This window comes from Eptesicus fuscus, chromosome 7 (assembly GCF_027574615.1).
Source record: "Eptesicus fuscus isolate TK198812 chromosome 7, DD_ASM_mEF_20220401, whole genome shotgun sequence".
In the NCBI taxonomy this organism is placed as follows: Eukaryota; Metazoa; Chordata; class Mammalia; order Chiroptera; family Vespertilionidae; genus Eptesicus; species Eptesicus fuscus.
The window spans coordinates 35,084,656-35,100,526 of NC_072479.1; the positions used below are offsets into that span (position 1 = coordinate 35,084,656).

Genomic DNA, 15,871 nt, shown 5'->3' on the forward strand with positions numbered 1-15,871 from the left:
GTGCTGCAATCTTACACTGCGGCGTGAGGGAGAACTCCAGGTATGTTATCTCAAACTGATCAATTTTATAGTGTGTCCACTTAAAGGGATACAACCTACATCTATAATAAACTATGTGTGCGAGGGCATTTGGCAATCCTTGCCTAAGATTAATTTTTTGAGGGAAGGAAGTGAGAGGACTCGTAACACATCACATCACCTTGTAACTCCAGCAGAGCTGAAAAGCTGAGGTACACGTAAAATACCGAATAAAGTTCTGAGTTGTCAAGGTTTTAGAATGAAAGCCCAGGCGGAGGTCAATGGACAAATGGCCTTCACTATTATCAAATAGATCCCGGGAGTTCCAAGAATTAGGGTACTACAAGTTTATTCCAGTATTAGTAAGAGCTAGACCTTTATTCCATTATTGGCACCAGCTAGAATGCACAAGTCCCTTCCAGTAGCATCATGATACAAAGGTATCTTTGTTCCGAGCTCTAAATTTAACCTGGGCAGCCTTGCTTTTCCTGATGCTGCAATATAGAGAGAGATAACTTGGGGAGGGCATGCCTATTCATCATCAAACCATCAGTACGATTCTTTATTCTTTTCTGATCCCCTCCTCCCATTTCCCCCCTTCCCCTTCTCTCAAACCCACACATCCCGAGAATTATACTAAAAGTTTGTTAGCAGATTTAATGGGGTAAATAACACTTTTTTTAAAAAAAATTGACTTCAGGCAGAGGAGGGGAAAGAGACAGAGGGAGAAAAACATCAATGTGAAAGAGAAACATCCACCGGTTGCCTCTCACATGCACCCCAACCATTATCAAACCGGACACTTTTTGGTGTATGGGACTATGTTCCAACCAGCTGAGCCACACAGGCCAGGGCAGGGTAAATAACACTTTTTTAAAAAGGAGTATTATCTTATAGTTTAAAATGTTTTCAATGACAAGGAACGTCATTACATCAGACTTAGAAATTAACATAAGGTCATGTCCCACTTTTTTTCTATACTTAACCTTTTTAAAATTGTGAAGATATGTATAAAAGTGAACAAAATGAAGATGTGAAGCTCACTGGTTTATCACATAGTAAACATTCATGCACTCACTAAGCCCAGTCAAGAGAGAGGACAGCTGAAGGCCCTAGACTTCCTCCCCTGCCCCTCCCGCACTCCCGTCCCTCTCCTTTCCCCAGAAATAACTGTTGTAACATTTGTAGTAATTATTTCTTGCTTCTCTTTATAGTGTTACTACACAAGCTTACATCCCTAAAACTGTGTTTTAGCTTTGCCTATTTTGAAAACACTTAAGTAGAATCAAATGGCAGGATTTTTGTGTGTGACTGGTTTCCTTAACATTGCGTTTTTCAGATTCATCCATGTGGTGTGTAGGCGTTAGATTATGCTGAAAGCATTGCTCTATGTCATTTATAATCCATTTTGTCCATGATAACCATTTGTGCTGATTTCAGCTTAGACTATTAGAAATAATCTATGACCCTGCAATGGGTTACTGCATCATAAAACTAATATTGCTTGTTTTATTTTAAAATATTGAAAATTCTGGCAGAATACCTTTGTTAACATTTACTAAAAGAAATGCAAGTTTCTACTTAATATTGCTAAGTTTTAATTCTCCCGAAGAATTGTAAGTTTGAATTGTTGGACTTGTGAGTCCTTACACATATAAACTTGAAGTAAATTCCTTTACTTTGTGCATATTTTGTCAGTTCAACAGGTGTTAAAAATATGACAAAGAAATCAAGACTATAAAGAATATGCTGTACAAATACATTGCTTATATTTTGGAGCTGTGAGTAAATAAATATAAAATATTCACCATGAGAATGTCAGTTTTCAGTCTTTGGAAAATTGCTCGTCATTAATTATTCACAAGAAAACTGGTTACAAAAGAACATTTTGAGTCACATTGTTCTCAATGAAAAATATGTTAAAAGTATGTTAGTGAAATATTGCTTTAAATTTATATTGTGTTGGCTTAGTGTATCAGGTCAATTTTGTTACTTTGAATGTATAAAAGATTACATTTCTCACCAATTGATTAATAAAAAGGGAGTACATGAAGTAAATAAGGGAAACCATTTCTATCAGGGATGATTTTTTTTTCACCTGAATGGAGAGAATATAGAAAATAAAACTGATTAAACTATAGGACAATATATTTTGTCTGAAAAACTTTATAAAATGATGACTTTTTAAAAAATTGTGGACTTTTAGGAGGGTTGTTAATCATAGTTTACTTGGTTCTGGCTTTTCTTTTAGCAGTTGCATAATTTTCAAGCCAGAGTAAAATTTTCTCAATATGATGATGAATGTGCCTCAACTCCTGTTTGGTGGAGTCTGTCAAAGTAATAAATTAGACAAGACTAAATATTAGTTAAGGGAAGGTATTAACACCTACTATCTTTAGTTTGGAAAACACATAACATAATCAGAATAGACATGTAAAGAGAATTATTGTGCTACCAAATAATGAGAAGAAATGTCATTATGAAAAATGTTTGCATTGCATTTGCTCATTTAGAATTCAGTGACAGTCTGTCAACCAAATAAAAGTACTTTATACACATATTAATATGAGGATGAATGGATAGATACATATGACTTTACATTTGAAAATCCATTGTTAGATGAGCTGAAAATGACTCTGAAACTATCATAACTAAGGTTTCACATTTCTTTTACTATATATAATTGGCCCTTCACTGTCTGTTATAGTGTATATGTGCAAACTAGTTTTCTCTTAAAGGAGATGTCGGAAAGCAAGAGTAACTGGCAGGATATACAAAAATATTAAATAGAGCGAAGACATAGGAGACAATTCCAAAACAAAATAATACCCAAGAGATTTCTGTGTAAAAGACTTACATGTTAAAAGGCAAAAGAAAGTACATTCAGTGATGTCTGTGAAAAATGGGAGTAATAACTAGCATTAGTGCTCACTTCCAAATTCTCTAAGGGCTGAGATGTGTAAAGACAAGATATTAAAACACAAACAGATGCATCCCACCTGACTTGGCTGCACGAAGGTGTGGGCGAGAGGCGAGAGGGCCCCTGGCTGACTGTCCGATGTGACCACACATCCGCAGTTGCCTTTGCTTCTGGGGCTCCTGTTTCCTTTCTGTTCCTTGGTGGGGTATTGATTCAGGGAAGGCCAGGCTATAGCGCTTGTCAACAAGCCCTCTCTGCCTTCTAAAGACATCCTTGTAGATTAGCTTTACAAAGAGTCTTGCCAGGGCTTTCTGCAGCTCTGTTCAGAGAACTTCTCAAGTGGGCGGGGAGGTCAGTGCACATTGTACTGAATGGAGGTTAGACTGCCCGTCAAAGGAGAGGTGAGCTCATAGGATACCTTTCTGCCTGGCCACCGCCCCTTTTAACAAAGGGGTAAAAAGCATTTCAGTGAAGGAGCCAAGTTTCAAGTAAAGGAGTAAGTTTCAAGTTTAAATGTTAAAACAGGGATTGTTATGTGGACTCCATATAAATGTAGTCATACCAGGTCCAAACAGGTGATACATCAATTATAAAACATACCCCAAAAATTAAGGAAAAAAAGTTTACTTGTAGTCTGAATAAACTAATAAATAAAAGGCTTATATCTACCTCCAAATAGGAACTTCACAAGATTAAAAAAAAAAAAAAGACTTGGACTTATGTTGAAGAAATTCTATACAGGAATATTTTATTCAGTTTATGATTAATTCCTGAGCATGTATATTAAAATATATGTATATATTATTTACATCAATGGGTATTAACTCAGGGGCAACAAAGTAAAACACTCTGAATGAAATACAAATGTAGTAGTTTTGCTTAGAACTGATAAAAACTATTAAGTATTAACTTAATCCTCTCATAATTCATTATGGACTATGGAATCTAAAATGACATCTTAATAAAGCAAACATTAAAGTTCAACATGGTTTGTAGTAAAAAGGTAACCTGTGAATAACTCAAATTTCTAAATGTATAAAGATTATATCCTTAAAAATACAAATTGACATAAATATGCAAACTCCATTCTTTTTCATTATAATGATCCATTAAAATGTTCACAATAGAATTGACATTATTTTATAAATATTTACATATGTATCCATTTATACAAGTTCTTGGCTACTAAAATATTTACCCTTAAAGTGATTTTTAATAAGCTTCTTGTAGAGTAGAAGATAATGAATATCTTCATTACCTTAATTTTTTCACTTTCATCTTTTGTCATTTCAGCAATAAAAGTACATGATGGTAAAAAGCTTTAACAATCCACATCACCACAGAATAAAGAAGCAGTAAATGGTGAAATAAGGTTGAAATACCTAAGAAATTAAAAACTAGACATCTCTTTCAAAAACTGTGATAGTTCCTTTGTGTTTTATTTTATTTTTAAATTTGGAATACTTATAGGTTCATGAGAAGTGCAAAGAGAGTATTGAGAAGACCCATGTACCCTTTACCCAGTTTCCCACAGTGGGTTACATCTTACATAATTATGGTGTGATATCAAAACCAGGAATTCAATATTGGTACAAATATGTAGGTTCACATAAGAAATGATTACCTCATTGAAATACTTTTACAGTTACAGCCACCCACCTCTCAGGGAGAAAGGTGACCACCATCCCTAATCCTTGACAACCATTAAGTTGCTGTTCATTCTGTAACTGTGCCTTTCTAGAATGTTATACAGATGGATTTACATATCATGTGACCTTTCGAAAGGGTGCCTTTCCACTCAGCTTAGAGTGAACTTGGAGATATCCACCCAAGTGTGAGTAGCAATGGTTCCTTTCTTTTTACTGCTGAGCAGTAGTCCATGGTATGGATACCTCAGTTTGTTTATCCATTGACCTATTAAGAGACATTTTGGTTGTTTCCATTTTTTTTTCACTATTAAAAAATAAAGCTTCTATGTACAGTTTTTTTGTTGTTTGTTTGTTTTAGTAGATCTGAGGTGATTTGAGAAGATTTCTAAAATGCATTATAAAGTTAAAGAAAAGATCATGCAAAGTAGGATATATTTTAAGCTCACATAAATGTGCAAAATGCACTACTGATGATAACATAGATATACATTAGGGAAGCTGGAAATATTTGCACTTTTTCTCTAAGACTAGATTTTTAAAACAAAATCATCTATTTGGCACCACTTCCTCTAATTCTGTTTATTACTTTTAAAAAAAATTATCACCTCCCAGGGAGAGACTACAGATATTATTTTCCCTTATTACTTCTTCCTCCATGCCAGTTAATGCCACAGGTACACTGGATACCTGCTTATACACCCTATGTATATCTGTGCTTTATACATGAAACGGTGAGTTTACTTTTCCACCACAGGAACCAATTTTTACCATTTGGTAATACCAACACCCAGCTGAGAATACATACTCCACAGTCATGAAAACATGGTGAAAATAGTGTGATATGCATGATTTGAGCAGAAGTGGCTGACATTGCTTTAAAATGTTTGCTCCCTTTCAGAACAATGGTGAAGATTTGATCCTCCAGGACCATCCCCCCATGTTAGAATTAGGTTCCGTGTGCGTGTGCGTGTGTGTGTGTGTAGTAAGCCTTTGCAAGAGGGTTTTGTATATTTATGTTGTGGGTATATCTATAATAATAAAAGTGTAATATGCTAATTAGACCAGATGGCATAACAGCAGAACGACTGTCCAGACCACCTTCTGGACGAAGCCGGGGCTGCGAGGGCCGAGCCCCTTGCACAAATCGTGTATTGGGCCTCTAGTAAAAAAATAATGTTGTAAGGAAACACAAGACAACAATAACCATGAACGGAATGAGAATCTCAGATGGAAAAATAAATAATGCCTTTTTATTTAAAAATTTTTAATTTTAGTTTTTTATGTGTTTTCTTTTGTTTTAAAGAATAATTTACTGACTTTTAGAGAGAGAGGAAGGTAGAGGGGAGAGATAGAAACATCGATGTGAGAGAACAACATTGATCAGCTGCCTCCTGCATGCCCCCCACCAGGAATGGAGCTGCCTGCAACCTGGGCAGGTGCCCTGACTGGGAGCCAAACCAGCAATCTCCTGGTGCACTGGAAGCTGCCCAACCAACTGAGCTACACCAGCCAGGGCTAGTTTTTCTTTTTAATAAAATAAGCATGTATTACTTTTTTAAAATATGTTTTTAATCCTTACCCAAGGATATACTTATTGATTTTAGAGAAAAGGGAAGAATGAGAGGGAGACACACACACACACACACACACACACAGAGCGAGAGCAAGAGTGAGAGCGAGAGCGAGAGCGAGAGAGAGAGAGAGAGAGAGAGAGAGAGAGAGAAGAGAGAGAGAAAGACACTGATGTGAAAAACATTGATTAGTTGTCTCCTGTAGGAGCCCTGACCAGGTATCAAACCCACAGCCTTTCCATGTACAGAACAGTGCTCCAATCTACTGAGCAACATGCCAGGGAAAGCATGTATTGATTTTTAAATGGAAATAGCTTAAAAATTACTGTGTAAAAGCCCAAATTCCACAATGTATAGCAGCTACTTATTATTGCAATATCTGAGTATATAAGTCTACATGAGAGAGATTTAAAAATAAGATAAAATCCTGAGTAATCATTCAAGACATCTGGAAGTGTCTTGGCTATCCAATGCACGGGGTCTATCATGAAGCCTTCCTTGTCGCAGATAAACAGAACTCGGAATATTTTGCCATTTTCATTGTAATATATCCTCTGGGTACAAATTCAGGTACCTAGTCAGGAGTGTTTTATACCACTATACAGATTATTGTATAAAATTTACAACCGCTATTGAGCTATTTAAGAGTTATACTTAGACACAAAATATAGGTTGAATAATACTGCTCTCTTCCAATGTTGCCTAAACAATTTTCTAAAACGTACTATCATTTTTATGAATCTCCTAACAACGTCCATAAAAAATAAATATAGTCAATCAATCCAAAATTTAGATTCCCCCAAAGATGAAAAGATAAAATCAATTCAAATACAATGCTAAAATGAATACATTGTGAGTGGAATGATTTATTTATATACTGTGAAAGTTTTATTACACCATAATTTTCCATCTTAAAAATCTCACTTATTCAAGTCATACCCAGGGGGCTATACCTGCTCAGTCTTGCTCTGTCAGGCTTTGCCTAGGAGGTAGAGAACTCAGTGGAGAGCACAGAGAAGTGAGGCAGGCAATGGGCCCAGAGCTCTACAGTGGAACTGAGCAGATTAATGTTGAGTGAAGGTGGCAGGACATATGGCAAAATAGCGGGAGCTTGCTTACCCCTCACTGTTGTTTCTAACACCATTGTTCCTTAGGACTAGGCACAAGGCCACAGGCTGTTTATTACTCTACATTGATGTTACATTGAAACATCATTACCGGCACATTGAAAGATCTTCAGTAAATGTTAATATAATTGATGGTCTTCACTGTCATCATTTTTGCTATCCTCTGCTGCTTAAATTATGAGAAGGCTGCCCAGGTTGTTGAGAGAAATATATCTCATTTACAATATAGCTAAGATACCCAAAATTAGACCTAAGTTAATTTTTTTAGAAAGAATGAATGCTTACCTAATTGTCTAATAAATTGCACTGAAGGAGGCAGGGCACATGCATTTTTTTTTTTTTATCTTCCAAAGTTAATCTCTGTCAATCCCTAATAATATTGTGGCTTGAGAAAGTCTTATGTATGGGGAGTGATAAAAATAAGAAACAAGAAAAGAAATAACCATTGCTGTTACTAATACTTCCAACCGTATAAGAAACAAAAAGCCATTTCAACCACAGTATGAATCCTTATCAATTTGGGTTTATATTTTATTACTCAGTGTACAGGAAAGTTTGACTTTATACGAATCCCACAGTTTAGTGACTTAAGTCTGTATAATTTTTGACATTTAAGTGTGTAAATCTGTTATTAAAATTATCCTATTTACTATCTAAAAATCTGTTTTAATGTATCACAAAATCAAAAGTGACTTACATTTGCTGAAAGCTGAGATGTGAGGGTAGCCACTTTTTCTTGAGATGCAACCAGCTCTCTCCGCAGTTTATGAATTTGCTGAATGTAATTAAAAAAATCAATTCAATATGCCAGCAGATTTTGACATAAAACTAAAATTCAATCCAAGCAAGCAAAGCAAATATTAGTTAGCTCCTTCTACCTCCACTGTATCACTAGCAATTTCTGAAAGTTAAAGAAATGTGAATACTGGCTGCACAGTAACAATCAAAAGCCAAAGATCAGAAGAGGGATAAGTGCCTATGTCAAAGCAGGGACTCAGATCTGCCAAGTAAGGCGTGCTTACTTGTTCCATTTGCCATCCCTGCCTGACTCAAGAATCAGTTTACTCTTTATTGATTCTTACAGAAATTTGCAGTAATAAAATTCAGGTAGTAAAATCTGTTCTTTTAAAAATTAAAGATACATATACATATTTTGGGGGTCTTTTGAGTGAAAAGCACTCCATGTTATTTTTCTATCAGTTTTTTTTCTTTGCATGTTTATTTTAACTTTATGTTTGGCAACTTCTCAGAGATATAGAAATCCTGCAGTCACTGAAAGCTGATTCTAATTCAACATTTAATGATCCCATATTTGAAGATAATTTTATTGGCTGGAGTTTTATGGCTAACACTCATCCCAAATCTTGATTGTAATGCCCTTTATTCAGTAAGTTACTAAAAAAAAGCTTTATAGATTATCCATAGTTTAAAAATAAGAGGAAAATCAGTAATACTGTACAAATTTTACATAATAAAAGGCTAATATGCAAATTGACCAAATGGTTGAATGACTGGTTGCTATTACACACACTGACCACCAGGGGGCAGACACTCAATGCAAGAGCTGCTCCATGAAACCGAGCTCATGGCTGGTGAAAGCAGTGGTGGTGGCGGTAGCCTCTCCCGCCTCTGCGGCAGTGCTAAGGATGTTCAACTGCTGGCTTAGGCCTTATCCCTGTGGGGAGCAGGCCTAAGCCATCAGTCGGACATCTCCTGAGTGCTCCTGGACTGCAAGAGGGCACAGGCCAGGCTGAGGCCCCTGTTCCCTGACCACAGTGCATGAATTTCATGCATTGGGCCTCTAGTAACTACATAAAACAACAAAATAAATATGCAAAAATGTTTTTCATTTCAGTTAAGTTCACCCTTGAATAAAACTGAACCAGAAAACTAGAAGAATATATGAAATTATATTTAAAATTTTAATTTAAGCACTTCCACAGTTTAACCTACATGTCTCATGTTGCCATGAAATATAAAGTGATTCATAAAAGTAAAGCATTTATAAGTAAACAAGTAAACTTCTGGTCTCAAGGGATTTTAGTTATTTAAATGCCAAATAGTCTGATGCTTCCCATTTTTACAAAACAAGTCTTCTTTGGTTGTATTTGGACTTTTGGAATATTGCCTCAGTTTGAAAGAGAATTCTTGACACAGTTCATTACTTGTCTTTTTCCTTTCTTCCCCCTTCACATTCTATTTTTATGGAGAAGAAACGGTGGTCAATATTGAGAGACTAAAAAAGAAGTGAGCTGGAAGCTGGAAGCAGAGATAGAGGACTTTTTATAATTTCGGAAAATGCAATTCCTTTCCACTCCTGTTTTTTTAAAAAGAGAAACATCCCATCCCCAATTAACTTTTGAGTTACATTCCTATGATGATGACCAAATAGTCTCAGAAATCAAAGAATCCATATTGTTCTTAAACCAAATTCAAAGAAGCTTTCTCAAATTAACAGTCTCTACTACACGATAAGTACTGTAAATTATTTTTTTAACAACCATGTCTCATTCTGGGACATGAATGATAAAAGGGGAGTTGGATAATTACTAATAAGGCAAGTATATGTGGCATTTTTATACTTCAGTAGCTATATTATGATCAATGTTAGAAGCCTTGCTATGTCCATACAATGCAATTAAAATGTCTTTTTTTTTTAAAAAAAAACACCATAATCACTTTTCTGGTCTAGCAATTACAAAGATCAAATTGGTATAATCAATATTTTTTCAGTATTTTGAAGCACATCACAGATTTTACATTAAAGGATAATAAAATATGACTTCAAAGGAAAGAGTTCCTTTGTAGAGACTGTTGTCAAGACATTTATTTTCTCTGTGGTCTGATTGCCTCAGTGTAAGGCAATCAAATAGTCATTACTGTACCTTGAATAAAGGCCTAATTAAAGTCCTTCTGCTCTTCTTGGCCAACACAACTCTTATACAAAGAGACAGAAAAAGAATATTCTCTCCAGGTTGAATTCTGATTTGTATGTGATTGCAAGGAAGTGTGACTTCTGAAATGCATGTGATTAGAACAATATACCACAGTAGATAGAAAGTGGTGACTACAGGCTGCAAAGTCCTGGCACCAACGAGACAGGCTGGGATGCTGGCAGCCTGCGTTGTGGAGGTCTGCAGCTCAAGATTCAATAGTTCCCTCAATCCTATGCAGTGAGTTTTATAGGCTGTGGGGGGAAAGAGACTAATAAAATAGAAAGACTGCACACTCATTCATCCATCAAAGATTTTATGAGTCCTTGCTACTAGACACAATTTATTAGCTAAGACTCCAATCTATAATGTGAGAGGCGAGTTTGCTTCTAAACACTGCCTTTCATTTTCTTTTATGAGGAAATATCCAAGACCTTTTTTCAACTACTTCAGTTATTTGTATCCATAACTGGAGGGGTATTCTATTGTAACAGAGCCCTCTAGTGGGAGAAAACCTCATTTCAGCATAAATATATACTATCATAGTAAAAAAAAATAAAAAATGCTACAAGCTTTTTACCTCTGAATGAGCCTTTTCTTCAGCCTGAAAAAGAGAAATGCAAAAAAAAAAAAAATTATTATAAATAATGTCGATTCATTTCACATGTAAGAGTAAAATAATTATATTTTGTATTTAAAATATTATGATGTAACAAGAATATAGTAAAATGCATAATATTAAAACAGTAAGAACAGGGACCTTTAGAATTATGAGTATTTCTTTATATATAAGCCATGTAGTATTTTAAAATATAGTTTATTTGACTTATGGATATATAATATGCCTTAAAAGCAAAGGATAAAATTGAGATAGTATTGCTCTGAGGTCCAGACCCAAAACAAAAAAGTTGTAAAATTATACTCTAAAAAAATAGGTTAAAAATGTTGGATTTTTAAAATTCAGATTATAGGATGCAGACTTCATGAAATTATAGGGATCTGCTGCCAAGTTTTAGGAGTTCTAATTTTATTCTGTGATTTACATTTCATAAAGAATGCCCAATAAAGCTGCAGGAAAAATATTGACCTCTACTGATAACCACAGAAATCAGGTCTTTAGTTTCTATTTTCTTTTAGTTTTCCTAATCACTATTAATTATGCGTATTTGGCTGCAAGTCAGAAAAACACTAAGATGTCCAGGGTTAAGGTGGTGATCAAAGTGGCTGAGGAACATCAGTTTATGCAGATGATGCAAAGGGGGATTGTGGTAGAAACTGGCGGTGTGTTTGGCTTTCGTTGCAGAAGACTCCCAGCTCTGCTTTTCTTCTTTGTGCTGGGCTGCAAAATGCCAGCATATGAATTGTGTGCACCGTTACATTTGGGAAGCTCTCTAATTCTGGAAAAAGCTGGAGAATGCATAATATCGCTGAACAGTACAAGTCTGCTTATTGCTTTGAGCAGATCCAAAGCAGAAAAACAATCTCTTATCTCTTTTTTGGGGTATTGCCTGATTAATTAATGCAGATAATACCTGAACCATTTTTTTAATATCTTCTTTTCTTCCAGAAAACATAAAGCACAACAAAGTATTTTAAACATTGAAATATTTTTATGTGTAAGCATCTTTTGAGTTTTGTCTTTCCTATATTGTCTCTACTCTTAAAAATAATGTATAGTTAGTAATATAGTGGTTAAATAAAAGAGTGGTTAAATAGTAGAATCTTAATAGCCTTTATAAAAATTATTTTAAAAATAAATGCTAACATAAAGCTTGAATATTTACATCTCAACTTTAAACTTTTAAGAAAAAAACATTTTTAAATTTAATAATGTCAAGGTTTCATATAAGTTTGGTTTCTCAATCATAACTAGGGAAGGAATTTTAAAATAAAAATTTCATAAAATCAAGAGAAAGCTGCAGGGTGTTTGCCATAAGATATATAACACAATTAACTATGGCTATTTGGTTTCCCTAGAACGTTGCATATTTATTGCCAGTTTATTCTGCCCAAATCCTGCTTCAAGGCTTGCAAAGACTATAGAAAACTGATATTCAATAAGTAACTTGTGTATTTGAAACTACCAATGTATTCTATATTTTATAAATAGTCAAGAAATGGTCACTTTTTTCATTAAACATGCCCAAGATAAGTTACATAAACTAGTTATAAGGGTAATTATTACATATTAATTCTTTATATACTGTATATAATGACTTTTCTCATTGCTGACTTTTCAGAATTATCTTTTGCTTTAATATTCACCTTCTTTCCTACACTTGGCTGTTAATACTGGTTAGGTGTTACTATAAAGTTGAAGCAATGAACCAGAATATTAATTTTTTTCAGTGGGTTAGGCATGACATGCTATTACTTTCCATTTTAAACAATGATTTTAAAGCAAGCCCAATGTACTGAAGGATGGCAAACATTATAAAATACCTTACCTAAAAAATATATGAGATTATTCATTATTCTGTAAGCCACTGTTTGGCCATTCATTCATCCGTTCAAATTTAAAAATTAAAAAAATATACATATTTACTTTAGTATTAGCTGTGTCTTAGTAAAAAATGCTAAAGGGATCTACAATAAACTAAACATGGCCCTTGCTCTTATTATACCAACACAAATTAGGACTCCAAGACCAAATCAGGTTCAATAAAGGTTTTAATATACAGTATAACCATTCAGAAAACAACTATTGCAAAAATAGAAAAGTGTAAATGCATTACAGGTTCAGGCATATGAAGAATAAAAAGGGTTCTGAGACCTAAAAATAAAATTGCATAGCTTCTTAGGCTATCTTTTATTTTCTCACTTTCCATAAGTACATGGATAATGAGGATTTTTCATTTCCTACGAGAAATCCATAGCACAATAATAACAGCCAAACTCAACTTCAGGAAGAAAAGAAGAGGAGGTGGGGACTGAGACTGAACTGAAAGCACATGCCAATCTCTAAAGGGGGTGAGGCCAGGGGACTGTAGCTCCGGAGGAATTTCATCTCAGTGTTTTTAGATATTTTGGTTATTTTTTAAAATAAATTTAATTTTTTTTTAATTTTTAAGTCAAAGCTCCGATTTCACAGTGTTGGTTTGGATTAAAAAACGAGCACATGAAGGTAATAACTTGGCAGATCGGACTGGGCCTGTTATTTGTAATGAGTTTGCAACCTCCCAGAATCTTTCGACTCAGGAATTCTAGAAGGTGGTTTACACACTTTATAACAAGATACATATGAAAAATTTTCCCAGCTATAATTGGTAGAGGTTTTAAGGAGCTACGTGTGAAGAAAGAATTCTTCCAATGGGATTTGTTAGATTGGTGATTTTACAGATAAAATTTCTTTCCAACAAGCCATGTTTGTTAGTGTGTTTTAATATTTTAAAGCAAAATATGTAATTCCATAAATTGCATAAATGAGAGCATTGCAGTAAACATGGTTTATACCCATGTTTAATAGAAGCAGTATTTTACCTAATAGAGATAGTGCCTAATGTTCTTGCAAAAAAGGAAACTTTTTCTTCCTGAACACTAATTCTCCCCCCCGCCCCCCGCCATTTATTGAATTTATTGGAATGACACTGGTGAACAAATTATATGCGTTTCAGGTGCACAATTCTACAACACATCATCTATATTAAACACTAATTATTTTACAAAGGAATACCATGTACAGTTGTGTTAGTTGTGCAGGGCATACTTCATAGACTATGATATAAATGGTGCTTTCTAGAACTACATAATTAACAACATTTTGTGATTTATGGTATACAATGTCCCTGGTCTTCTCTAATTATTTCAGAAAAACCATGGGTAGCTCTGTCTACTGTTTTCCAACTTTATTTTGTAGGTATAGTCCAAAGAAATTTTGCAACTTGCCTGATGTCACATAATAATTACTCATATAGACAGGCAAGAATGTAAATCAATAGAATCTTTACCCAGAGTCCTTAAGAAGGCATAGAAATAATGATAAATTGCCTTTTCATTTCCTATTTGAAAAGCACTTCCACAGATATTTTATCATTGTCAATTAAATCTCAATGCATGGTAAGGAGGGTAGAGATAAAATAACTTCTCATGATCTTTAATTTTTCTGTTTATTAATTCTCCAAATATGCTTTGTTTTATTACAGGTTACTTATTAATTCAAGTATACAATTTACATCATTTATAATACAACTATTTAAATTTACTAATTTCCTAATAATATCACCTTCTCATGTGGCTTGATCACCTAACAATGTGGCTTTTCACACTTACACCAGGACCCAATTCATTTCTAAATGTTGGCCAATAAATATGTGTATATAGTCTCTTTATGTTCATCTCTGTTCACATTTCATATTGCACTCTTAATACTTCTCATTTATGTTTACTAACTTAAATGAGAACCATTTTTAAATGTACTTCCTTTGTTCCCAATAAACCTGCAATATCCAATATAGTAGTTACTTGACATATATGCCTTTTTAAGTTTAATTAAATTTTAAAAATTGACTCTGCTGTCACATGAGACACACTTCAAATACCCAATAGTTATGTATGGCTACTCTATTAGATAGTGCAGTTATAGAACAGTTTATTACCACAGAAGATCTATTGGACTCTGGTATACTCTTACTAGCCATCTGTTTTCTTCTACCCATGCTCTTTTTATTTTTGAGTTTTTCTTATGTTTCATAAAGGTAGTTTTATCCAAATGTTGCTACAAAATATTTAAAATCTCTATATATTAAAGGCTAACAAGCAAAGTGTCCCCGCAGGAGTTCGGCCAGGAGACTGGGAGTTCTATCGCTCACTATGACACTCACTGACCACCAGGGGGCGGCGCAGAACAAAGAAAGGCCCTAGCTGGCAGCCGGAAGGCCCCAATCGGGCCTGATCACTGGCCAGGCCTAGGGACCCTACTCGTGCACAAATTTCATGCACCAGATCTCTAGTATGATTATAATGAAGCTGCATCTTTTCATGTTAGATAGAGACTTTAGTTGCAATAGCTTCAGTTAGAATACATCTCCCTGATAAATAGTGGCATTGGCTCAATAGGAGGGATACTAGCTCTAAACATACTCCTCTTAGGCATTTTTCCCAATACATTTTCACATTTCTCACTTCTTTATCTCGTTGCTTAACACAGTAGATTTATCTAAACACTAATAGTGATTTCTTCAGTTACAGAATCTATTGGCAATTTTAATCATTAAAAGGAGAAATGATAAGAAAAAATATTGTCTCTGCTGGTGATAGTCTAATTTTGAGTAACTATGTAAAGCAATAAATATGAAGATGAATTTACAAAAAGAGGGTTATAACATTTGAACCTAATAAAAATGAGTGAAAAAAAAGCAGTATTTCCCTTAATGTTTAATTGCTCAGTTAACAGCCAAGGCTGTGAACTTTTTACGAACCTTTCAATGCTAGATTAATAATTATTCATACTACTCAAGTCTCAGTGAAATTCAGTAAGCTAAATATACCCCACTCTTACCTAGGCATGAAAGAACCCTCCTATAAAAATAAAATCCTAAAGACTATTTTTTAAAAAAATATTAAATTATGTTAAGTAGACAGAAAACTCACCTTGGTAAAAATAAAATATAATTTCCCATATTGGGAAAATGAGTTGACAAATTGGCATTTCTCT

The 15,871-nt window shown here is 34.4% G+C and overlaps 1 protein-coding gene across 2 annotated transcripts in view; it reads right to left on the reverse strand.

Annotated features, from left to right (window-relative positions):
- Positions 1 to 15,871, reverse strand: part of NAV3 (neuron navigator 3) — a 359,287-nt gene that overhangs the window by 60,900 nt on the left and 282,516 nt on the right. For both annotated transcript variants that reach the window (XM_054718827.1, XM_054718826.1), the window contains exons 21-22: positions 10,799 to 10,822; positions 7,983 to 8,060 (exon numbers count right to left, since the gene is read on the reverse strand). In XM_054718827.1, coding sequence (XP_054574802.1) covers positions 7,983 to 8,060; positions 10,799 to 10,822 — 102 coding nt within the window. The remainder of the gene's footprint in view (positions 1 to 7,982; positions 8,061 to 10,798; positions 10,823 to 15,871) is intronic.